The 25720-nt window shown below is 43.0% G+C and overlaps 1 protein-coding gene across 4 annotated transcripts; it reads left to right on the top strand.

Moving 5' to 3' along the window:
- The first annotated feature begins 256 nt into the window (after nucleotides 1-256).
- Nucleotides 257-22643, top strand: SIAH1 (siah E3 ubiquitin protein ligase 1). 4 transcript variants are annotated; one of them, XM_084813017.1, is made up of 2 exons: nucleotides 257-506; nucleotides 19642-22643. In XM_084813017.1, the coding sequence occupies exon 2, from the start codon at nucleotides 19644-19646 to the stop codon at nucleotides 20490-20492; it is 849 nt and encodes a 282-aa protein (XP_084669143.1). In that variant the 5' UTR covers nucleotides 257-506; nucleotides 19642-19643; the 3' UTR covers nucleotides 20493-22643. The 4 variants fall into 4 exon arrangements, with proteins under 4 accessions (XP_084669143.1, XP_084669146.1, XP_084669142.1 ...); XM_084813020.1 differs by lacking the exon at nucleotides 257-506 and adding an exon at nucleotides 8771-8985 and having other exon boundaries at nucleotides 19642-22637; XM_084813016.1 differs by lacking the exon at nucleotides 257-506 and adding an exon at nucleotides 13195-14119 and having other exon boundaries at nucleotides 19642-22637.
- The last annotated feature ends 3077 nt before the right edge of the window (nucleotides 22644-25720 follow it).

Below are 25720 nucleotides of genomic sequence, written 5' to 3' on the forward strand. Positions count from 1 at the left end.
CCCGCTCCCAAGTTCCGGCGTAACCAACGCTGAGGCGACGTCTGGCAAGCTGAGGGGAAACCCGCCGACCCACCGAGCCCTCGCGCCGGGCCGGGCCGGGCCGGGCCGACTGCGCGTGCGCGTGCGCGGAGGGGAGGAGGCGGAGGCGGCGGCCATAGAGCCTCCTCGTTCACAACGCGTTGCTGGGGCTGGCGGCGGCGCGCGGGGGGTGCGCGCGCAGCCGCTGGAGAGCCGAGCGCGCGCTCCCTCCCGTGTCGGCGGCAGTAGAGGAGGACAGGAGCGGTCGGGTCGCGCGGTCGGTCGCTCCCCCCCCCACCCCCTCCCTGGCCCCTTTACTGTTTTTTTGTTCGGCTGGGTCCACGAGACACGCTGCGCCCGCCCGCCCGCCTCTCTTTCCCCTCGCCTTCCTCCCTTCTTTTTCTCCCCCTCATACACCCGCACGCTCCTCGCGGTCTATCCGGGGTGGGAGCCAGGCCGCGGCTCGCCGCCCAGCCCAGCGCCCACAGGTGAGGCAATGCGTGAGGGAGTGAACGCGGCCGCCGCCGCCCCTCTTCCCCTGTCAGCGCGGCCCGGCAGTCGGCCCGAAACTGCAGCGCAGGCCTCGCCGCGGCCTAGCGACGCCTGAGAAGCCGGGGTGGGGGAGCCGGCGGGGGGCGAGGGACCTCGGCGAGGCCCGCGGCTCAGAGGGATGCGGGAAGGGAACGTGCGCGCGTGCGGGGGGAGGGAGGGAGGCCGGCCGGCCGGCCTGAAGCCGCGCCGCGCAGGCCCCGCTCCGCCGCCCTCCTCCCCTTTGTGGCTGGGGACGGACCCGGCCGGCTTGGCCTGGCCTGCCTTTTGTGCGTCTTAAGGGCTTGGCGGAGCGAGCCAGGCCGCAGCAGCGTGGCGTCGTCGAGCCCCGACCCGTGCGTGCCTGGCGCTCGCTCCCTGGGGAAAGCGCGGAGGGAGTGACGCGGCCGAGTGGCGCAATGGCCTCGGAAGCGAGCCCCGCAGCCTTCCGTGGGGCTGGCTCCCGAGTCGGCCCGAAAGCCTCGCGTACGCGAATGCCGCGTCTCCGTCGGGCGGGGTGGGAAAACGAGACGGTGGGAAGTGACGAGGGGGAGGTTGCCCCAAACTTGTCTGCAGTTTGTAACAGGTTTAAGATGGAATGTGGGAGGAGTGACATAGTCGTAATTGGATTACCCTGACTTGGTACCAGGCGAGGTTGCAGCGTGAACCTAAGGCTATTGGGACAAAGGAAAGCCGCAATGGTGGTTCCCCTATTTCTTTTTTAAGCTGTAAAATCTAGGAGTTACTCAGTTTTGTCTGTAATCCTAAATGCAGCACGCTGGCCCCTTGCGAGGCAGAGAACCAGAAGTAAAGAGAAGCATGGTAGGCTTTTCCTAGTAAGTGTGTTTAGGATTGCAGTCTGAAATGCAGGACTCCTCTGGGGAAGGGCTTGGCTGTGCCCTCTTCCCCCCTCCCCCCCTTTCTTGTCCTCAAAAGTTCCTGGGAGCTGGCAACACCTTATCCACTCCTCCCTACTCTCTTTCTCCTTAAAATTTCTCCTCCTGCCTGATTCCATTGAGTTTGCCTTCTCCTATCTGGGCAGTTCGAAGAAAGGTGGAAGGAAAGTGGGTCAGCTGTCCTTTCTGTAAAATATATATAACGCACACACATATATATGCAAAGCCTGCTGCACAACTCCGTGTTTACTCAGAAATGAGCTATTATGTTCAGTGGAGTAATTATGTTCACTCCCTAGTAAGTGTGATTAGGATTTCATAGAATCATAGAATAGTAGGGTTGGAAGGGGCCTACAAGGCCATCGAGTCCAACCCCCTGCTCAATGCAGGAATCCAAGTCAGAGCATCCCTGACAAATGGCTGTCCAGCGGGGGTAAGCGGGGTAAGTAAATCTCACTGTGTTCAGTGGGGCTAACTGCTAGGAAAATGTGCATAGAATTTCATCCCCAGTCATAATTTTTGCTGGACTCTTTCACTTTCTTCCCAGCCTCAATTTGTCTCACCAGAGATCATAAAAGGCAGTGATGTTCCAGTCCTCCTTTTGTCCTCTCCCTGTCACAGTTCATCTTCCTGTTCCATGCCTCTCTGTCTTCCCCGCCCCCTCCAGCTATATGACTTTGCCTTTTTGCTATATAACTTGCTATATGACTCTGCTTGTTTAGGTCTGCTATATCTGTGCTACATCACATTGCTATACATTGTGTTTAAGTACATAATTATGTGTTATTACTGTGTAGAATCCAGGAATTAGATAAAATATGGGAAGTGCTGTTCTAGCTGTGTGTGTGTTCTATACTGCAGAACTGGTTTCTGATGATGCCCCATTTGTACACTTGGTAAATTAGGGGTAAGGTGCCTCATGGTAAATGTTTGCAAAAGATGAAGTTAAGAATGAGGAAATTGCTACTTTCCATTTTCATCCTTTTTAAAATAGTACAATGGAAATTGCCCCTGTTCTGAGACTGATGTAAGCTACGTATGTACCTGCTGCATGAAAACTATCAGTGTGCAGTGGAAGATGGTTTAACCAGATATGAGAAAAATGTATGATTGCATAATGTGATATTTCATGCTTTAAAAATACAAAGTTCTGCTCTATTTGTGTGTGTTTGTGTGTTCTTTTTTCTTTTTTGCCATGACCTAGTTATTCCTGTTCTCTGCAGAAAAGTTGTGTGCTTACTTTTAAGTAAGTTACTTTGAAAACATAGGGGCTTCAAGTGTGGTTTGTTTTAGTATTCTGACATCAATATTGCATGATTGGTTGGTTCATAAGTTAAATAACTGTAGGGAAGGCATGAAACATTGGACCACCTCTGTGTAAGCAGAGTTTTGTGAAATAACTAAATAATACTAATATTTAGTACTTAGCATAAAGTGCCTCCTCATACATTATCTTGGTAGTTCTTACAACAGCACTGTAAGTTAGTCCAGTATTATCCCCAGACTGCAGATGGGGAGGTTGAAGCCAAGAGACAGTGGCTTGGCTAAGGCTACCTTGTGAGTTCATAGCACAGGTGAGATTTGAACCAGGAATGATCTCTTTGCCTGGTACACCTTACTAGTCCTGTATAGCTATAGCTTGGATTTGTGAGGGCCATTTTGATGAAAGACTTAGTGACTTCTGAAAGAGTTATGCAGGATGCTACATGTAATATAAAAGAAAGTACAGAGACGATTGAGTGGTCAGGAAGCAGATCAGGACTGTATGTGTACTTGAGTGTGTTGAAAAGGTTTAAAGGGATTACTTTTCTGTGTATCCACATATTTTCCATTTCTTAATTGGGTTTAAAGGCGACTGTTCAACATACTGCTCCTTCCCTATGTGGAAATTGATCATTATGTAGGGAAATAAAAGTTTATCATACACAACAAAGAGTCTTGTGGCACCTTGAAGGATAACAGATTTATATGGGATAGGGTTGGTGGATTAGGGTCTGTTTCATTAGATGCAAGATTTACGCTGGATTTTTGGTCACAAAAGCTTATGCCATAGTAAATGTGTTAGTCTTCAAGGTGCCACAAGGCTCTTAGTCTGTGTTGTAGCAAAAACAACAAACAGTTACCTCTCTGGAAGTTTATCATAGTATGTGAAGTGACACTACAAGTTAAAAGAACCAGTTGTTGAATGTACTAGCAAGGAATATCTCACCATCAAAATTAGAAATGGTGAACTAGAGTTGCTTGTAGCAATATTGGAGTATTTTCTATAAAGCATTTTAAGGCTGCAATCCTATACATTTTGTTGTTGTTGTTCAGTCGTTAAGTCATGTCCAACTCTTCGTGACCCCATGGACCATAGCATGCCAGGCCTTCCTGTCCTCCGCTCTCTCCCGGAGTGTGCTCAAGTTCATATTCATTGATGCTATCTAGCCATCTCATTCTTTGCCATCCCCTTCTCCTTTTGCCTTCAATCTTTTCCATCATCAGTGTCTTTTCCAGGGAGTTTTCGCATTAGGTGGCCAAAATATTTGAGCTTCAGCTTCAGTATCTGTCCTTCCAATGAGCAGTCAGGGTTGAACTATACCTTTACCTGGGGGCAAGTCCTGCTGAACTCAGTGGGGCTTATCTCTGAGTAAGCATGTATAGGATTGCACTGTTGATTGCAGTTATCTTGCCCTAAACTTCTGAGCTGCATGCTTTGCAATCTTCCCCATCCCATTCTTCTTATACTAAAATGATAGGGAAACTGAACTTCGTGGCCCACTAAATTAGTTGTTTGTACTAATCAAGATGTAAACTAACTTACTAAAAGATGGTTATAATCGTGTAACCTAAAGACCAGTCTTTAACTTAAGTCTTATTACAAGGCAAGTTACAAAACTGTCTTTAAATGGGCTCAAAGTGACAATCAGCCTTTACCCAAATAAACACTCAGGAGACTCAGTGTTCCTGTAATATTTGATTCATTTACAAATATACGTACAGCATAGGTGAAGGCAGACAGCATAAGTGTTTTGGCAAGCAGCAGATTCACTGCCCCAAACTGGATCCTCAGAGAGTGGCACCACTGCCCTCCAAGATGCTTTCAGCTTATAGTTCCCAGCTCAGTGTGTTCATTACCCTATATCTGTCTATCTCAAAACACAGCTTTTTCAGAAGGGGGTGAGCTTGTAGTGGTGCCTTGCACCTGATCTTAAAGCACTTTTCTTTTGTTCCTTTCTCCTATACCCTCACACCACTCCATCAAGGTGGATCACCTTCTCAAAGCTGATAGCTATTCAAAACATTCCAGGGAAATCTCCCAACTATTTTGTAGCCAGCAATTTGACTAACAAAAGTTATGGCCAGGCCTGCATTCATAATATTATTAATATCATATGTCAGCCAATGCTCATGTGGTACAGGAAGTTGTAAGTAGACGTGAAAGCCCGAAAAATCGGGGTTTTGGATGTGGGATGGGTTTTTCTAAGAACATCTTTACATTTTTCCAATGGAAAAACAGGAAGTGTTGGTGAACACATAAAAACAATAACCTTATATGAAATATTTTCTCTTTCAGAATTCATGAAATGCTTTTTTAAGACACGGTTTTACTTAATCTCCACGCTACACATTTTGAGTAAGACAATATACGGTATTAGAGAATGATAACTCTTGTGTTGACCACAGGCATTCAACACTGCGGTGTTTTCAGTGTTGTTATTAAGTCCAACTAGATAGCCATATATGCTGCTTCTCAATATGGTGACTGTACCTGTTCAATATACTTCATTTTCTTTACTACAGAATTAGAGGGGTTTTTTCCCCTTCTTAGCTGACAAAAACGTAACATACATGTGCTTCAGTAGCACAGTTTGTGCAGCAGTTCACAGCTCTCCCAAACCAGTATTGGATATATTTACAATTTTGTTTGTACAAAGCTACGCTACATTTATACTTTTGAGGCTGCAATCTTATGCATGAGTAAGCTCTACTAAGGCCACAATCCTATGCGTGTAGGATTTTTCTGTCTAAACAACTTCCAGCATTCCCCAGCCAGCATGGGTGGTTGGGGAATGTTGGGAGTTTAAGGACTTTTTTCTGTCTAAACATGCATAGGATTGTGCCCTAAATGTATAACCATGCATAGGGTTGTTCTGTACATTTCATAAATATGCCAAATAGTATAGTTTTAAACACTAACTAGGTTATGCATGATGTATTTTATGCAGTTAAATCAATAAAATAAGGTTTAGGGTTGACAATGTACATATTGTGTATATTTTAGGTTTTCCCCAAATCTAAATTTTTTGGGGGAGAAAGGAAATTTTTCTCCCATGACTTCAACATTTCTGGAAATTTTACATTTCTAGTTTTAACTGCCCATGAATTTGATAAAACACTCAGTTCCTTCCCATTCTAGCCAGTTAAAGTATTGGAGAGGCAATTTGGTGTACGAGCAGGTGATATTTTCCTTTCCAATGCATTTGACAAAATATCTGATACTATGCTGTGGAACATATCTGTAACCAGCACAAAGAATGCTGGTGCAGCCAGACACTTGATCTTTTCTTCTAGGCACCAGCCACCATCATGAGCTGAGCTAGTGCTGGGGGAAAGCTGCTACCTGGCTTAGGAGTGATGTACAACGTTTTTTTCCAAGATGAGGGTGGGGTTGCACTGGTGCTTTGCACCTGACCCTAAGGGTTGCCAGAGTAGCTTAGCTGCCTTGGCATCACTTTCAGTAGGACTTAGTCTCACCTAACTTTTACTAGATTATGACCATTGCCTAAATGAGGCTAAATTAAAATAAATTATTATCCAAGTTTGGTAATAAAAATCACCATATTAAAAAAATGAGAATAACATTCAACATGTCCTAAAAATTAACCAATATTGCTAAAGGAAAAGACAACACTTCTGCCTAGATTTTTGTGTGTGACTTGGGAGCTACCACAGGAAGTAGAGTGGCCTTTTAAATGTTTTTACTCTATAACATCTAAAAGGTAACAAATGCAGACTGTACAGTTAAATAAGATATTATCCTTAAAGCATATAGATGGGCACTTCTAATTTCATTGTAGCTTGCACCAGCACACTTCTTAAGGGTATCGAGTTGTGAGGCTAATTTGAAGATTTCATTAATAGACATGCTACTTAACTTGCACCATGGCCCTTCATGTTAAGTGACTTCTAAATTGCAGGCTTCTGAAGTGCATGTGCTACTCCTATTTTTGTGGTGCCCTGAAATGAATATGGAACCCTTCAGCTGGAATCTAAAGAGTGTGTTTCCAATGGCTTGCACATGACCAGTGGAAGTTTTGACTTATTTATTAAAAACAGACTCCTTCAGTAATGTCATATCACAAACTGCTCTTGAAACTCCCCTCAGTATTTTTTAAAGGCTTGCCAGGTGGCACAGGGGACTGGTGTTTGAAAACCGAAGTCCAAAGACTCTTTGGACATGCAGAACTAGTTATGTGAATTCTTTTTCTCTCTCTTAGTTTAGGTGTTTTCTGTTTGGTGTATGCCCCAAATGTGACCTCTGTGTGTGAAGCTTGTAAAAATGAGGGAGTATCTGGTATTGTTATGGAGCCAATCAAACTATGGTAGACAGATGAGGGACACTGCAAGCAAGTGTGGACATTTTCAGTGTCAGATTTTTGAGAACTGGCACTTGGTTTCTAGGTGCTGCTTGCATGGGGGTGAAAAAGTTTTTTGGATTTTCAGGCATTTGAGCAACCAAGTGCTCGGAATCCAGGGTTGTGAGTCCTGACTTAAGTTCATTTTTGCTGTTAATCATCACTGCTAAGGACAGATAGTTTAATTACTAGATTCATATAATAGATCATAAACTTTTTAATTTTCAAACCAATGTACCAAGGTAAATAAACCAAGGTATAGCTCAAATAGTTTGGGAAAGTATAGTATATTGATTTGGGAAATAGGTGTTGGCTATTTATTCAGCACTGAAGACCATATTGAAAACATTTACTATAGTATGAGGCTAGAAATGTACTGAAAGAATGACGAGTGCCATTAGTCTAGTGTGTAAACCCTTGAAGAATTGGGGCATGGGCCCAAATATTTGGGCCCAAATATTAAGAACTGCACATTGTATTTCAAGTTTTCATAGAAAATCTAGCTTTAAGAAAGGAGCATTCTGGTAAATAGAACATTTAAATGTGTTTATAAATCTAGCTTCAGCCTTTTTCTTGAGCAGATGTTGTAATTTAACATACCCATGTGTCATTATATAAGGATATACTGCAGGCAGTGCTCATCACTGCAAGGCCTGAGGACTACTGGCGTCTCCCAGTCACCTTAAGTGCAGCTCTCTACCTTTCCCTCACGCTCCTTCGCTCTCTCTTTTTGCATAGCTGCTGATTCTCAGCAGGGGCTCCTTGTTGAGAGGAGAGGAAACATTTTCCTTGTTTGCTTTAGCCTGGGCTTCGTGGTTGGGGAGTCAGGAGACCTGCCCTCATCAGCTGTAAGGTGACTGGGAGGGGCAGAGGTAAATGCAGGAGCAATCAGTCAAATTAGGTATAGTGGGGAATGAACCCAAGAGGCAAAGAGTAATGTGTTTGGCTAGCTGCAGTAGTGCACTGCACAGGTACTGGAGCCAATATTGAATTCCCTTGCTAGAGAGAGAGCAATGTGGACCATGTCTGGTGGATTTTGTAGCACCGAGTAGAGCAGAGCATACACTCTCAAAAGAAAATGATCCTTCTAATCCAAGGATCAAGGGAACCTGTCAGAATGTGTCTGCGTGGTGATTGACTGAACGGCGGGGGGCTTGTGGGTAGGAGGGATTGGTGTACATTGGATGCTCCACCTTGTTTAAGATGTTCTTTACACTAAGGCAAAGCCACCATTGGATGCAACCCAAGATGTATGCAAAGTTGCTTTGCTATTGGTGCCAACTTGTGATGGTGGCAGAAGGGGCACAAGCAACTTTGGGATTTGTATCATGCCATTTGTGTCATACCCCTTCATACCATAACCAGGTTCAGTTCCCTGCACCCCTGACTCAAGAGGCTAGAGACAAAACCAAACAAGGTGTGGGGAACTGGATATGTATTGCATTGCACACTAGAGTAGCACTGTCTTGTATTCTAGATATGATTTGTGGCATACTTTCTGAACAGGTTTGATACTACTGTGCTGTAGACTGCTAGCAGTCTAGTAGAATTTGGTGACACTGCTCACAGTGGGCACAGTCCAGCAAGCACTGTTACTGCACAACCTATCAGGCTTATTTTGTATAGGCAGGGCTTGAAAATGTTGCCCTTGCTTAAGACCACGTGGGCAGAAAGTGAGGGAGAAAGTGCAGCAGCAGTGCTATAGCAGATAAGCCATAGCAGGAACATTGTGTCCCGCCCTGCTGCTGCTGTGTCATTTCCCCAGGAGGGGGTTAATGGTGCCTACTGTGATCTGTTCTCCCACCCTCTCTTGCTATTCTTCTTGGTGGTAGTAGAAATGGGTGGTGCTTCAGGTCCAAATTGCTCCTTGCATGGACTCAAAAGTTCCTTGATGCTCTTGAGTTCTGTAGCTGTTGACAGAGGTATGCATATTTATCAGAATATAGGAACAGGGACCTTAGTACTTGCTTCCAGAATCTTTGCAGGTAGCATTTTTGCTTGTTGCAGGACTACATATGTTTAAGTCTTTGCAGGATTTGGTCACAATCTAAAGAACTGCTAAGTGAGATGTGAGCATGTAATTCTAACTTCCTTTTGGAAGCAGTCTCCTATAATGCAGTATGAGCTGTTTTTGAACTTGGGGGAACTTCAGAAGCAGCCCTTTAACATAGAGAGGAGCTTATGGTGTGAGGGAATGGGTCAGATGTTCTAGTGTGTGCATGCAATCCACTGTATATGCCAAAAGGGAATCTCTTACGTCATAAATTCCAACTCTGTTCTGTCAGTCTATAAATAACTTTCAATTTTAAAGGCTGCTTATTTAAGATTACCGCAATTACTTACACAATATTTAGTCTACCTGTGCATACCAAATATGAAATGGAGGAAAAATTGTAATATCTTGATAGCATTTTATGGGGATTGCAGATATATTTGAATATTATTATTGGATTATTACCTTTGTTAATAGAGGCTAGCGGCTAACCTCATTATGTGTTTCCGTTTTATCTAATACATGTACTGAAAGTCAAAACTTGATGTGAAGTTCTCCTGATTGATAGGAGTTCAAGGAAACCTTTAATCATCTCTATTGAGCCTTAGTGTTTGTGCAGTTGAAAAATAACTACATGACAGTGAATCATTTACACATTTTATTACTATGTTAGTGTTTTGAAAGGAAAATTGGTAGCATATATAGTCTTAAATGAGACATGCTATAATTTAAGCGTTGTAAGAATCCATAACATTGTAGTAATCCATATCGGTCTACTTGTTATGCGGACTTCTGTGTGGTAGGTAGGCAGCAAAGAAATCTTTACTATTTTGGCAAACAATTCCATTTATTTCCTCCAATTCCTTTATAATGTGCTGAGGAATGCATACCTAGAATAAATTTTGACTAGGCCTACAGTGTGTGTGTGTGTGTGGGGGGGGGGTTGTCGACAATACAGCACACGCGGACATCTTGCCTTGCACCTGCAAAATGTTTGCTGTAACATTTTTTTTAAAAAGCAGAGAGTTGGGAGTGATTTAAAGCAAAGTGCTGGCCTTCAGCTACTTGCCATCTTTATTCCCTAGAATGTCTTCAAACTTGGGCCCCACCTGGACCCAGAGGCATTCTTAGGAAGAAAAAGAAGGGACCTCATTGCTGCTGTGTTGTAAGGGGGTAGATTTGGGGAGTGTAGGGAGGAGCTTGGCAGGGTGAGAGGAGGAGGTAGGGAGACTGGGGATGACTTGATGGGGTGGACGAGGAAGTGGGGCATGGGGAAAGAGAAGGAAGTGGAGCAATGGGGATTGCAGAGAGCAACAGGAGGGGTTGGGGAGGCCTGCAGGATGACCCAACAAGGTGAGCTGTCAGGGTGATCCAACCGGTGGGGGGAATAAAGCAGGGAAGTTTTGAGTGTGGGTCTGTGAGGGGTGGGGGAAGAGAGAAATGGGGGTGATCATGAAAGAGAAAGAAGTGAGTGACTGGAATGTAGGGATCTTGTGGGCTGGGAGTGTTGGGTGAGATGATAGAGTGTGTGAATTTGGGTAGGTGATCCTGAAAGAAAACTGTGGGTTCAGAGATGAGTTTTGGGGCTCAGACTCTGCCTTTGCCTTGTATTCAGATTCTTGGGCAGGTTACTTGTCTTCTAGCCTCATCATTTTGCCTATCTGTGAAAGTAGTGTTTTTTGTGATTGGTTTCACCCACCACAGCAGCCATTTTTTAAATGCTTCTGTGTTTTAATAGGTGGCCTCCTGGTTAAAATCCAGTACTTAACATCTTATTCGTGTAGTAACATCTGTATCCTATTTTTGTACTTGCTAGGTTGTACCTAGATTGGTGGTGTTAAGGCAGTTACTTCAGTTGGGCAAACTTGGGTCACTTAAAAAAAAATGTTTTATAACACAATAAACAAGACACAGCAAGAAGAGAAGTGAATTATATTCATATAGAGAAGATCATTTAAAATTCTTAAAAGAATATGGGAATAATAAACCCTAACAAATAAATATTATGATAATAAATATGGTTCACTTTGATGTGCAAGTTTGAATTGACTTTAAAATATTTATTTATTTATTTATTGCATTTATACCCCACCTTTTTTCCTCTTGCAGGGAACCCAAGGCGGCTTACATTATCCCCCTCCTCTCCATTTTATCCTCACAACAACAACCCTGTGAGGTGGGTTGGGCTGAGAGTCTGTGACTGGCCCAAAGTCACCCATTGAGCTTCCATGGCCGAGTGGGGACTAGAACCCGGATCTCCCAGCTCCTAGTCCAACACTCCAGCCACTACACCACACTATATATAAATCTATAATAAAGTGCTTTGATTTTTATATTATTTTGTTTAAACTTATTGTTCCAGTAAAAAGTCAGTTGTGGGTAAAAATAAAGCATTTGTATTTTCAGATCTATGGATAATTTCTGTAACTGTACTCGTTATATTTGCACTCCATATTTTCTGAACCCTTTTTAGAGGTTTTTAATAGTTCTCCAATATTTGTGATTGGTGCCCTAACTATAACTAATAATATTAGTTATAAGGTTAGTATTTTTTCCCCCCAGAACTCAACCTCTTGTATCCAGTAATAGAGCTATTTTATCATTCAGCATGAAGTCACTTAAGAGTGCAAACCTATGCATGTTTAGATAGAAAACAGTCCTACAACTCCCAGGCTGGGGCATGCTGGGAGCTGTAGGACTTTTTCCTGACTAAACATGCATAGGATTGCACCCCATGTCACTTTTTACAAGTGCAGAAAAATATGTTCAATCTCAACTCTCTGCCCACACAATCCACAGAAGGCTACATATCCCACCATAAGGGCAAGTAACTGCCATATTTTAATGTGTATGTTCCAAGTATGTCTGCTTGAAACATACCTGGAAAGTTCTAAAGTGAGAGAAGAAGTGAGGAAATGAGTTAGAATGTTGACGGAAGAGTGTCACTATAGGAAAAACCTCACAAAGTCCCTGGAAAAATGCTGTACATGCCCTGATATCTTGTCCAGCTTCTCAGATAGGCTATCAGAGCAGGAAGTGAGAGGACAGTTTTGGAGTTGGCCTGACACATGGAGAAACGTGTCTGAAGGAGATGGTATTTTAGGCCTCAATGCCTTAAAAAGGAGGGGGGCATCCTGCTTACTAGCTGGTTTCTGGCGGCCATCAGCCCCTTTTAAGCTATGGTCTAAATTTTAAGTCTGAAATGGTCTACTGCCCAGACTTAACCTTCCAACCGGGCCCCTCACCATGCATGTAGTGTGCATATAAAAACTGTATAGCATGCAGTTCGGGGGTATAGCGATGTGAGCATCGAGAGTTTGCAGTTGTTTCCTCCATGTGTCATCACTGTGTAGTGTTGCAATCGATGCTATGCCTGGCATTTTGTATATGGTAACTGTTGGCCTTTGTTGACTGTAGAGGGTACAGCTTATGTCCCCAGACTGCAGGCATCCTCCTCCTTTTCCTTAGTACAGGATTTGGGTTAACTAGAGACTCTTTGGAATTTTGTCAGCACAAGTTCCTCAGCTTAGATAAAGCTCATTCCTCCTTTGGTATCTAAAATCTCAGCAGAGTTTACTGCTCATGCTATCTGTTTTGTTTTCTTTTTTAATATGCCTCTTGGTTCATATAGTGACCTTTTATGGGAAGGTCCATAGTTCAGTGGAAGAGCATATGCTTTGCATGCAGAAGGTCCTGGATCAAGTCCCTGGCATCGCTAGGTAGGGCTGGGAAAGATTCCTGTCTGAAACTCTGGAGTCGCCGCCAGTCAGTATAGACCAGCCTTCCCCAGCCTGGTGCTCTCCAGATGGATTGAACCTCAATTGCTGTAGACAATGCTAAGCTAAATGGACCAAGGGTTGGACTCGATGGTCTCGTAGGCCCCTTCTAATTCTACTATTCTATGATTCTATGAATACCAATACAAGACTGCTTCCTATGTGCCAACGTGTTAACAGTACCAAAATTCTTAGCGAAGAGGGGAAGATCCAGAACTAGCAGTGACCTATCTTACTCGATGGCACAGGACCACTGGTTTAACTCGGACCTGCTGCTTTCTGCTCCATATTAATCCTGCTGTGCAGGAAGGACAGTAAATGAACCCTTGTCAGCTGCTTTTGGAGACAGCTTAATTGCTGGAGGAAGGGGGGCGGGGGCGAGGGCGAGCCGGGGCTCTTGTTTGCATCCCGCCTCGACAGCGTCTTCTAAGCGAGCTGTGACCAGGGTTGGCGGTGCGTGGCAAGGGAAGGGCCCAACCCTTCTTTTCCCGGCGTTTCCTTTGCTGCGCTAAGCAGTCTGCTTTGATGGACGCTTGCGTTAGCTGGCTGCAAGCGGAGTCCGTCTGATCATGTGAGGCTGATACGCCCGCCAGCAAGCCAGCTGCCTTCCCTCCCTGGGCCGAGGCGGGACACCGCCTCTCCTCCCTCCCTGGTGTTGTTGGGAGCTGGAGGGGAGCAAGATCAGGGTTCCTTCTGCAGCCAATGGCTTTGTCACACGAGGCACCGGACAGAGCTCTGGAGTTGCTTCTTTTGGATTTGACTGTGCGCCTCCCTCTTGCGCTTTGAGCGCAATTGTCGCCAGATCAGACTCGCGGGCGTTCTGGAGATCGCGCAAGATAGAGCACTTGACTGGGTGGAGGTGGACATTCGGGAATCCATTTTGGGGCGCCTTCCTGATCAAAGTGGATCTAACTGGAGACTGGGCGGATCTGCAACATCGTTTTTCGTGCCCCCCTCCCGCCCTCCCTCCCTGGCTTTCGCTCTGGATTACTTCGGAAACTTTACTTAAAGGAGTGGAGTTGGGTTTCCACGCCTTTGCCTTGTTCGAAGAGCTGCTTGCCTCGCATGAATTTGTGCCCCCTTCTGGGTATTGTGTTATTGCCGGCTGTCTCCAAGCCTTGGAATTTCCAGGAGGGGCCTCTGTTGTGGATTGTTTTTGTTTCTATGGAGAAACGCAATGAGCTGTCTTACTCCTCATGACGGGGAAATCCGCCTTCAGTTTTTTATATGCATGGAAAGGCGTCCTCGATACATGTTTGCCAGGAAATAAAACGAGCAAAAGAAAAGGTAGCAATTCTTAAACTGGCATTGTTAGGTGCTGGACCTCAGTGCGATTTGTAAAAGTCTGCTGTTTGGGATATCTCAATCAAGCAGTCAGTTTTCCTTGTTTAGCATGTTATTGGAAACACCTTTAGGTAGATTTTTTTCAACAGATGGGTATACTTCTACAAGCCTTGGTCCAAGTGACAGAACCTTGTAATCGCTTCATGTCAAATCAAAAGAAGTTTAGCTGAAATAGGTTTGTTGCCCATGGTTTGTTTTTAAATTTACGTGTTTGGAATGTGGCAAAACCAAAAAAAATCACAAGGAAAAGCAGAATCTAGATGAGTGTTCACCATAATTCACTCTGTGTGTTAGCACTCTGTATTACTAAGCAGCCCCATCACCCTGGAATCTAGTATGCCCTAGTGCTATAATGCCAAAGAAACCTAATTTGGAGAGTTGAATCGGGATGCGTGTTTCTTATTGAAGCTCTGCCAAGTATTGGTCCCATTTAAAATGCATCTATTTACTTAACTTGGTCCAAGTATTTTGGAGAAAATGAGATGGGATTGTAATTCCTTAGCTTGTACCTGAACTTTTTTTTGTGCAAAGCACAATAGGTTCCAAAGTTGTGCCTTGCTGCTAGAGCAGACATCCTAGAAATACTTTGGTCAGTGGAATTTTGGGGTGTGCAAGTGGGAAGGAACAAGATTGCTGGACATCTCATGTGATTTCTGACTGAGAACTGGATTCTTGTACTGTTGGTATCAAGTGAAATTTTGGTGTGGTCAGAGAACAGATGCATTTAATCGGCTGAATGTTTGAGAACTGTTTCAGAATTGGGCAGGATCTGACAGGCTCCATGATGGTGAGACAGGATCCCACACTTACCCACACCCTGTAGCTTGTGTTTTTTGAGAAAGTATGCAAAACATAAGAGTCATGACTCACTGGCTACTCTGATTCTCCTTGTTGCATAGAGAGCAATTTTCTACCCCCAACAACCCAAATAAGTAGGCTGCTGCATGTATGTCCACCTGATACTGATCCATTCACTCCTGGAGATTTGTGTTAAGGTTTCTGTGGGTCAAAATGGCCCTGGTCATAATTTCAGCTGTTAATAACTAGTAATTTGCTAGTGTGAACGCTCCTCCCTTTTTTTGGAATTGATGTAACTGGATAGGAAATGTGGCTTACAGATAAAAGCAATAATGAAAATCTGCTTAAACCTCAGTCTCCCCCCCTGCCCACTATTTCACATTTGTTTATCAAAGCAGATGATGACGTTTGTCAAGTTTGATTTTACATACTTGAACCACAAGATAATCTCTGAGCCCACAGCCAGTACATTTGTCAAGAGCCAGGGTTGTCCTTGTTTCTAAGATTGTGCTGATGGCAAACACAAACAAAAATGGTTATTACTTATTCAAAAACACTAAACTTGTGTATTGTCATAGAAGAGCAGGGAAAAATACAACTAGAAAAACACAACACCCCCCCCCCCCCCAGTGTAACTTCCTCATTCAGCATCTGGTCATGTTCCCATAGTGATTTGAGGATTAACTTCTTCAGTTCAGTAGCATCAGCCCACACAGTTACTTTGTAGTTTAATTGCTCTTTTTTTTTGCTTGGTTTGATTCCAGTTGCTCACTACATCATACTGCAGAAATGTTCTGGCTGCTTGGTAAGCCCATGTAATGAAGAAGTATGGAGGTGTCTGCACTTGGAAAAGAGACAATTATTTGGCAGGAGTTTAAATTTGGGACTGTAGTGTCCCTTTAATTCTGTTCCCTTTGGGATGCTTATAAGAAAATCGGATTTAACATCAAATTGTAGTAAAGCATGAACGCTATAGTGGTGGGGCTAATTCTAGCTATTGACCACTAGTAAGGTACAAGTGTGAACACAGTTCTAGTTAAAAAACTGGTCAAGTTATTGTTTTATTGGATCAAGTGATACATGGTGTGTGTTTTTTAAATCAAGTTTTCACATCCTAGCAGGTGGCTACTCCTAGCAGGTGGCTACTCCACGTGGGTATCAAAGCAGAAATTGAAAAGGGTGGATTAAGTTCTGTATGCCAGGCCTTAATAGTTGCTTATCTATTGCTTAAATTAAAAAGGAGATATTTGGACAGGCTCTGTTGTTGAACTGCAGTTCATTTGGCCCTGTTGAGAGAGAGAGGAATTGGAGCACTGGTCTAAAGGTTTTAATTTTATTAAAATGACAAAACTTGTAATATTTGAGCCCTGTTCAAGATGTACAAACCTTTTATAATTGTAAAAAGTAATAGAAAGGGAAAATGCTCCTATTTAAGCATAAATTAAGTTTGCAAAATGCACTTGGTAAAATCAGTTCAGTTTAAATTAGGTCTTGTTGTCTACTGGTCAGAGGATCATGGTGTTCAGATCTTGGCAAACAAAGCCCCGTTTCTTTCAGCAAAACCTTGCCAAAATGGAGAGATGAAACATTCTGAGTGAACTCAATCAAAAAGCTAATAAATTGTTTGCTCTAATATGTTCAATATAACCTGTGAGGGGCCAGCCAGGTGCAACATTTTGAACTGTCATAGGATCCATACTGATGATTTTGGGGTGGGGGTGCTCCTATGGGTGTAGATATTAAAAACATATATCAGAATGGGTTTCCCTCTCATCTCACTTTTCTGAATTTAGTCTCAGCAGGTTGTAGACTCCTGTTGGATACTGTTAGTGTTCATATTAAGATGTTGTGGGAATTGGGTCATAAGTAGAGTAACTCCTAAAATGTAGAGCCTATATTATCACTTAATAAAATAGTTGATTTCTCAGGACTGCCCTCCTCCAAAAAGAGTCCTTCATAATTGAATGTTCTGATGGGTTCAATAAGTTAGTTGAGAGAACTTGTATGTCTTGGTGGATGTATTTATTGCACTTGCAGATTTGTTTGATAAAAGGGTGCAGAAACATGGCATATTTCTAGAACATTCTTCAGGATTGAGAGGCTCTTGCAGATGTGTATTGAAATGTGTGAGGTAATTGTGCTTGGCTGTATGGGTGTGGTGCACAGCTTTTTGTTGTGCATGTAGTCATGGTTGTCTAACAGCAGCTTTCCCCAACCTGGTACCCTCCAGATGTTTTGGACTACAACTCCCAACATTCGTAATCATTGGCCATGCTGGCTGGGGCTGATGGGAGTTGGTCCAAAACATTTGGAGGGCACCAGGCTGGGGAAGGCTGCCTTACAAGATGGGGTATCAAAATGCACATTTGGTTCATCCCATATTGGATTATTTTATATGTTTGGGCTGCCATCAGATTTAAAGAGATTTAGGACACAATCCTATGCATGTTGAGACAGAAAAAAAGTCCTACAACTCCCAGCATTCCCCAGCCAGCAAACATGCATAGGATTGCGCCTTTAGTTATACATTTTAATTTATTGATTAAATCTGCATGCAAATACAACAGTAGTTTCTTCGGGGGGAGGGATCCATTTTTGTTTTAGATGCATACACTGTTGCAGCAAGCACTATCAAAGAAGCATTAGCTCTTGTGTGAGAGAGGAGGAGAAGGAGGAATGGCTCTTCCAAGAAGGTGTCTTCCACCCATGCTTTTTGGAAGTACTAGTATGAATAGATAACCAACAGTGCTACCCTATATGCATGTTTACTCAGAGGCAAATCCCACTGTCTTCAATATGGTTTACTTCTTAATAAGTGTTTGGGATTGCAAACTTGGATTCGTAGAAGAATCCGTGGTCCAATTAATTGGGGACACCTTTTTAATCAATATTTTTAATTGCTTAATCCAACCCATTAATCTATTCAAATGTTGTAGCCCTAGTTTTTCTGTGTTAACTGCATCATAAGTGAGCCTTTTAGCAGACCATTGAGGTTAGCTATATTCTCTTGGGTATAGCATTGCAACTGCCCCCCCCCCCCACACACACACAAATGTAGCCAGATGGCTAGGGAGATATGTTGTGAAAATATTTTGACTAATATGAAAACCCAAATGTAAGCTATTAAGTTGGTTGAAGTATGAAAAGTAAAAATATTGATGTTTTGGTTGCTTTGCTTTAAAAATACGTTGCTTTCTTGTCTTAAAAAAAACCCCTCTTATGCATCGCCTGTTAACTAAGGGTGCTATCATCCTTCCTCATGACACTGTTGCTTGCCTTGTAAAATGCTTGTCACTAAAGTGATAGTGATTTCTGCACTGCAAGTGGCCTAGCAAAATGGGTAATTACTTACCAGGGTGTATTGAGTAAGGACTCTGAATGCATCAAGGAGGAGGTCACTTCAGCAGCACAAAAACTGACCTAGAGAAGCTCTGTGTTTTTAACAAGTTGCTAATTGGACTGATCTTGTGATGTTGGAAACAATCACCTCATCTCTTTTGAGATCATTAGCAGTGTGTACCACCGCTCTATGCCTAAGGGTTTCTTTACATAGGGTAAAGATATGGGGTAAAATATGCAGTAAAACAATCCAACTTTGGTCAAGTCAGGACTGGTAAGTTTTGCTTAACAGTTGTGTCAAAAGGATTATGTCTGCAGCCCTGTGTTTATGTGCCATCTAAGGCAGCGGTGGGGAATGTGTGGCCCTCCAGATACTGTTGAATTACAACTCCCATCATCCCTCACAATTGGCCATGCTGGTTGGGGCTGATAGGACATGGCTAAAGCTTCATGGAAAGAAGCTCTTGGTGTTTTGAGTTCCAGGAGCATTTTTACTCAGACACTTTTTATTCAAACAGATCACAACTACAATTCCTCCATACAAAACCACACTTTCTGTGCTACTTATTAATGTCCTAACCAGTTGCTTTATAAGGCGTTTTAATACCCTATGTAAACTTCATAGATGCTCTGGCTGCAATCCAGACACAGTTAAACACACTTAAATTCCATTGTTTTCATTGGGACCTAAATACATGCATAACTGGATGGTGGCTTATATGTTTTAATGCAGATCACAAGTGAGGTTTTGTTTCCAGGTGTTGTTAAGTATGGTAACATTTTGTATACATTGGGTCACCTAGTGAAACTGATTGGCAATAGATTTAGGATTGACCAAACAACGTACTACTTAACACAACATTTAATGTATGGAATTCACTTCCACAAGATGTGGTGATGGCTTAGAGCATCTACTTAAACATTCTTTTATCTATTTCCCTAAAATAACCAAAATATATCTCAAGAATTTTTACTAAAACATTTATTCCAGTATATTATATATTGTTTCCAATTCAAGTAAAACCTTTCCTCCTGCCTCTTAGATAGCTTTTTAAGAGGTTTGAACAAATTAATGGAGGATGGACTTTTGGCAGCTATTGGCCGTGGTAGCCAGGTGGGACTTCATGTTCAGAGGCAGTATGCCTGTAAATACCAGTTGATGGGGGAAGGCAACAGAGGTGGATACTCTGCTTGTGGGCTTTCTAGAGGAATCTGTGTGGCCACTCATGTATGAGATTTCCTGTCCCCTTAAAAAGTAGTGTTGGGGTTTTTAATAATTTGCAAGAGGCAGGTTAGAAATGTGCTCATTTTGTTTATTTTTCTTGCAGAAATGAGTCGTCAGACTGCTACAGCACTTCCTACGGGTACCTCCAAGTGTACGCCATCCCAGAGGGTGCCTGCATTGACTGGCACGACTGCTTCCAACAATGACTTGGCCAGTCTCTTTGAGTGTCCTGTGTGTTTTGACTATGTACTGCCACCTATTCTGCAGTGCCAAAGCGGCCATCTTGTTTGTAGCAACTGTCGTCCAAAGCTCACATGCTGTCCGACTTGCCGAGGCCCACTGGGCTCTATTCGTAACTTGGCGATGGAAAAAGTTGCCAACTCTGTACTGTTTCCTTGTAAATATGCCTCCTCTGGCTGCGAGATAACTTTGCCCCACACCGAAAAAGCAGATCACGAAGAGCTTTGTGAATTTAGGCCTTATTCGTGTCCATGCCCTGGTGCTTCTTGTAAGTGGCAAGGCTCTCTGGATGCTGTCATGCCCCATCTCATGCACCAGCACAAGTCAATAACGACATTACAGGGAGAAGATATAGTTTTCCTTGCTACAGACATTAATCTTCCTGGCGCTGTTGACTGGGTTATGATGCAGTCTTGTTTTGGCTTTCACTTCATGTTAGTATTGGAGAAACAGGAGAAATACGATGGTCACCAGCAGTTCTTTGCAATTGTACAGCTGATAGGAACACGGAAGCAAGCTGAAAATTTTGCTTACCGCCTGGAGCTAAACGGTCACAGGCGGCGATTGACTTGGGAAGCAACTCCTCGATCGATTCATGAGGGGATTGCGACTGCCATTATGAATAGTGACTGTCTAGTCTTCGACACCAGCATTGCACAGCTGTTTGCAGAGAATGGCAATTTAGGCATTAATGTGACGATTTCAATGTGTTGAGACTACAATCTGACATTTTCGGGCCAGTGTCTAAGGAAAAAAAACACGAAACCTATTGCATTCAGTTTCATAGAAACCAAGGTAAACATCTTTGACTGCCAGATGTGAACAATTTGGCAGGGAGAGGCTAGCATATATGAAGGTAAATTAATGGGAAGGTTGTTAAAGTACAGGAAACAGTTGCATGTAATAACACTAATATATTTAAAGTGAGTCAGCAGTAAACCACTGAAAATATACATATATATATATATGTGTGTATATATATATTATACCCAAAATGGGCATCCTTTTGTATTAAGAATTGATTCTACGAAAAGTGCTGTAAAATAATTCTAAACTTGTTTGTAGATTAATTGTACTTTTGGAAAGGATACTGTTTTGTGTTTCATTTGTGTTCTTTTCTTTTGACTGACAAGCCATGCAAGGCGGTCTGGTGTCTGGCCGCTACTTCTCCTTATTCTTCCTCCTTGTCTTCCCCTTCCCTTGTAAGTCACTACATAGTATTGCTGCTGTTCTTGTGTAGATTTTCTGTGTATTTGCTAATTTTATTAACTTCTAGTTTTTCATTAAATAAATGACTTTTTCTTTTCTGTAATTTGGGTTTTTCCTTTTTTTGACCTTTTCAAATTAATTACAGGCATCATCTTCTGATTTGCATAATTGCTTATGGTAAAGTGTATACTTCTGCATGTTCGGTAACATTTTTTGGGTGCAATCCTGCTATTGGTTATATCCTGCTATTGGTTATAGTACAGATAAGTCCCATGGGCCCATATGGAACTTAAGACCTTAGTAACGCCACACAGGATTGGAGCCCTTTCCAGTAGACCATTCAATGATATTGTTCATTCAACTATTTTTTGTGAACATAATGGTATCTAAAAAGAGACACTGTTGGACAAATTCCTAAAAAGGCTTCTTTTAAATTTTAGATGCCATTGTATTTTGAGTTCAAACATAATGTTGCAGATTTGTTTGAGAATGTTCTAATTTAAAATAAGTGGAAGTTCAGGCACATTTTCAAAGGAATTTAGATACCTTTAGACAATTTGAAGTCATTCTTGTATTTATTGGTTGTGCACTACAAGAAGGCATTGTCTATACAGTATTTGTAACTATAGATACAGACCATTTGTTTAAAGGAGGCAGTTGAAATAAGCTGTTTTTGGTCTTTTTTAAATTCTGTCATTAAAAGAATTCCTGGCAAACTGAAAACTCTTAAGTGATTTTTTGCCATAATGGAATAGAAGCTGACTGGAATGGAATATTGTTCAGAATTCCTCATCCTTTTGTCCAAGGATACTGCTTGTTCTTGCACCAGAGGAACGCTGACAGTGCCAGAGCCTAGAGGAGCTCCCTTTGCTGCTGCAGGCCACTTGCTGAATGCCTGTCTGCCTGGCCCTTTTGTCTTGGGGCATTAATGGCTGGGATTTCTGGGATCCAACATGCAGGGCTTGCTTGCTGCATCTGCTTTCCAGAAATGTAAGCCTATCTACTCCCTCTCTCTCTCTCTCTCTCGTATTATTTTGTTAGCCATGCCTAGTGTCTCTGCATTTTTGCAGATTACAAAAATACAGTCGTTTTTAAAAGGTTATTTAAGGTGAGGGAAATTATTTGAAGGTTTAAAGTGATCTATGATTATTTTAATAGTGAACATAGTATGGGTAATTAAAGTTTTGAAGTAGTGGGGCCATGGGGAAGGGTTAAGACAGGAATGGGAATTATTCTGTCTACTCAGGAGTGGCACTGTGCATGGGGGTCTAGGAAGCAGCAGGCTACTAGATGCTGGTAAGTGAGGCACAAAAGAGCTTCATTTTACCAGGAATGGCCAGGCAAAACTTGGGCACAAGGTGAAGTATGGTAGGGGGAGGAGAGGGATTGCACAATGATTTTATGAGGAGTACTTCTCCATCTTTTAGCTGTGAGCTTGATTATGCCCATTAAAAAAAGTGCTCTTTGTAAAGTGTGGTAATCTTAGATCAGTAGATTAAACTTTCCTGAACAGGATACTGACTATACTACTAACCAGTTGTGGCTTCAAACCAGACACGAAATTGGCAATTGCACTGAGGTAAGTTTGTAGTTAAGCCTTTTACTTAATGTGTAAAATGATCAACGTGTATGTATAAATAAAGGTTTGCTTAAATGATTTGTTTGGCTCATTAACTCTGGAAGCTTAGTTTTGAATGCTCTCTATCCTCTGCCACTTTTATTTAAGAAAAGGGCATGAAGTACAGCAAGAATGTATATATTTTTACATACCCTTTGAACACTGTCCCATCCCTAGGGAAATTTTGGTAGCTGCTTTGAGGCACAGTAACGGGGGCCAGCCTGACTTCACAAATGTATGTAAGTGGTTGGTTTGGGCAGCACCATGTTCTGGGGTACCAGTGAAAGGGCTTGCAGTCTGAACAGTGTGCATTCCAAGGAGAGTCCTGCTGCTCTCTGTGACATTGCACGTGATTCTTGGGGGAATACCTTTGACCATAAAGTACAACCAGTTGGACCATCTTTGGTAGTAATATGTACCAAAACAGTTGATCTCTTAAACTAGCTGCGGCAGGATTCCTTTATTCGTTGTCAGGGGTGCTTCACCCTGCCCCCCCATCAGTTCTGTATAAGGGGACACTAATTTTTATATCCTGCTTTTCTTCCCTGGATGGAATTCTCAAGTGGTCTCCCATCCAGCACTGATTAGACCTTCCTTAGCTTCAGCAAGTGAGTGAGTGGATCATGTGCCTTAAAAGCATACTGCACGACATAAGGAATTATCATAGGTCCAGCTAGGACAACAGGATGTACTCTGATATCTAAAAGTTCTCCAAGGATTTGGGCAGAAATATTCCCCAGCCTGCTACTCAAGAAACACCCCACCTTCTGTATATTAACATCTGCTCTTACCACTGAACTATTGTCGCTTCTGTTCTTGCTTGTGTTTGTTGCCTTTGCCTTTATGAAGTGCTGATTAACTGTTAACATTAATCAAAAGAGGGTCCATGTTGTCCACTTGAGAAGCAAATATAGCTGATGTGCACAGAAATTGTTTTTATTATTCCTGTGTTTTAATGCGATGCCACACAACATGTTCAGTGAAACGAAATATCACTGCTGATCTGCTTTTGCCCCCATGCAACGTAACGGGATTGCCTTTGATACTGCAGTCGTTAACTTCCTGCCAGGTTTTTAAAATGTTCTTTTAAAGGCGGCAAGCAATGTTATGTTAAACAAAAGCCAGGCTTAACACAATGTACTTCCATCTCCATATGCACTTTCTAATGGACAAAATAGACTGCCTTCTGAACTGTTGATGTCACCTTCTGTGCATGTGCCCACTGATTTCATTGGGGCTTACTTCAAGTCATAGTGGTGTGTGGGGTTGCAAACTAGATGTTCAGAGAGACAAGCGAGAGAATAAAAGCAGACAAATCCCAGAATTGGATAAAGTGTGTGTGTGTATGTGCACATGCGTGAGAGATAAAACGCTGCTCAGCAAAAGTGTCCTTTTGCTCATCCACTTCTGTCCAGGCTTTTGATGTGCTAGTTATACCGGTTTGGCTCTCCTTTGTTGCTTATACTTGCTGGGCTAAATTCAGAAATGCCGTATGAAAATGCAGTATCAGCATATAGGTGTGTGGCTTGCAGGAGCCTAGGCTGGTACATCATGTAATGAGAGGATAAGAAGGTTAGTCCAGTGCAAGTTTCCTTCTGGAGGCTGGGTAGCTTTGTTTAGGTACAGGGTTGGAGACAGGTCCCCGTGTCCTGTCTGTGGATGCCCTTGGCTCATGTATATATGCAACAGTGGGAGGGAAAGGCTTCCTTCTGTTTTTTCCTTGTAGAGCACTGATTTCCAGATGGTCACCCTGATAAACCAGGGTGGCTTATAAAGTAAGTGGTTACTTGTAATTCTTGAACTCCCTGGAGTTGCTGCCTGCGCAGGCCTTAGAATGGTATGAGAACAGGACAGTAGTATTGGAAACCTGCTGAAGGGGAACTTTTTTGGTCCACATCCCCATTAGCTGGTGAAGAGAAGTGCACGCGTGTTCCCTTTGGAGTTGTAACTGGATGCAGCTTTTCTGGCTGGACTTTCTTTCCTACTGAACTTGTTGGTGTTTATAATGAGACACGTTTGAGGTGACCCTAGATGCAGTCTTCCTTGCCTGAAATTTTCCCTGCTGTCACCTGAGAACTCTTGAAGTGATAGATATCTAGCCTCCCTAGCAATTAGGGCTAGCCCAGATCAACTTGGGTTGCACACTGACTAGCCTGGAGGAGTGGCAGATCCTCTGTGGTAGGCTTCAGGGGGCCTTTGGAGCACCTTTGCTGGGCCTGCAAGTGGCTCAATGTCATTTTCACTGGCTACAGCCTCTTTCAAAGTATTCATAGCCCCCGGCTACCTCCCTCACTCGAAATATGTATCCTTACTTTTTTCTGACAGTAATAATTTGGTATTCAGCCACCGTCTTAGTTTTGTATACTACAAAAATGTCACAGGTGAGCTGTTTTAAGTGGTGATTTTTCAAAGCACAACAGAACCCCTGCTCTTAAGAACTATGCACTATTAGGTTTCCTCCTACCTTACATTAACCATTGGGGTAGGGAAAATGGTTGTAGGATGTGTCCTTGGGAGCAAAGTGATGACCGTTCTCAACCTCAGAGTAAGGGAAGTCCTCAATAGCCTAGCCAAGAGGTTGCAGGTGAAAGATTGTTTCCCAGCATCCAAGCTAGTGTTGGCTTCAGGCCAAGATGACAAATTCTCCATCGCAGTATTCTGTTTAACCAGCCTTCCATCCCTTTGCTGTGGAACACTTTCCTGGTTCAAGATTACTATATTGTACCCTAGACATTGGGTGGCGGGAGGAAGGTAATATCACGGCTGTCTTCAGCTCCTTGCTTTGGAGCTTGACCCAGTGATGTGTTGGCAGGGCAGCTGGCCATGCTGTTTGAGGGAAGGTTTAGTTATCATCCCCTGCTCAGTTTTCCTGTTAACATTTCCTGCCGTGCCCAGTTGCTTCCTATCAGAAGCATTTTTGTATGGAACTTCAGGCAGTGTGGCTTCCCATTCCAGCAGGATTTTTTCATCAAGCATCTCCAGTCTGGCTACCTGGAGGACAAAAGGTTGCATTCTTGAACAGTGGGGGTGGGAGGACATGAGTTCCCACAAGGCTTGAGTACTTCAGGAGTGGAGGAGAAAGATCAGCTATAGAATCTGTCTCTTAATTTGAACT

Source organism: Heloderma suspectum, chromosome 8, assembly GCF_057233095.1.
Source record: "Heloderma suspectum isolate Gila_16-S chromosome 8, 16-S_ref, whole genome shotgun sequence".
In the NCBI taxonomy this organism is placed as follows: domain Eukaryota; kingdom Metazoa; phylum Chordata; class Lepidosauria; order Squamata; family Helodermatidae; genus Heloderma; species Heloderma suspectum.

Excerpts from the sequence above, each read along its gene's own strand:
- SIAH1 (XM_084813016.1), top strand. The coding sequence starts at position 14,029 with ATGACGGGGAAATCCGCCTTCAGTTTTTTATATGCATGGAAAGGCGTC. Across the intron at positions 14,120-19,641 it reads TAAAACGAGCAAAAGAAAAG|AAATGAGTCGTCAGACTGCT; the intron begins GTAGCAATTCTT and ends TTTTTCTTGCAG.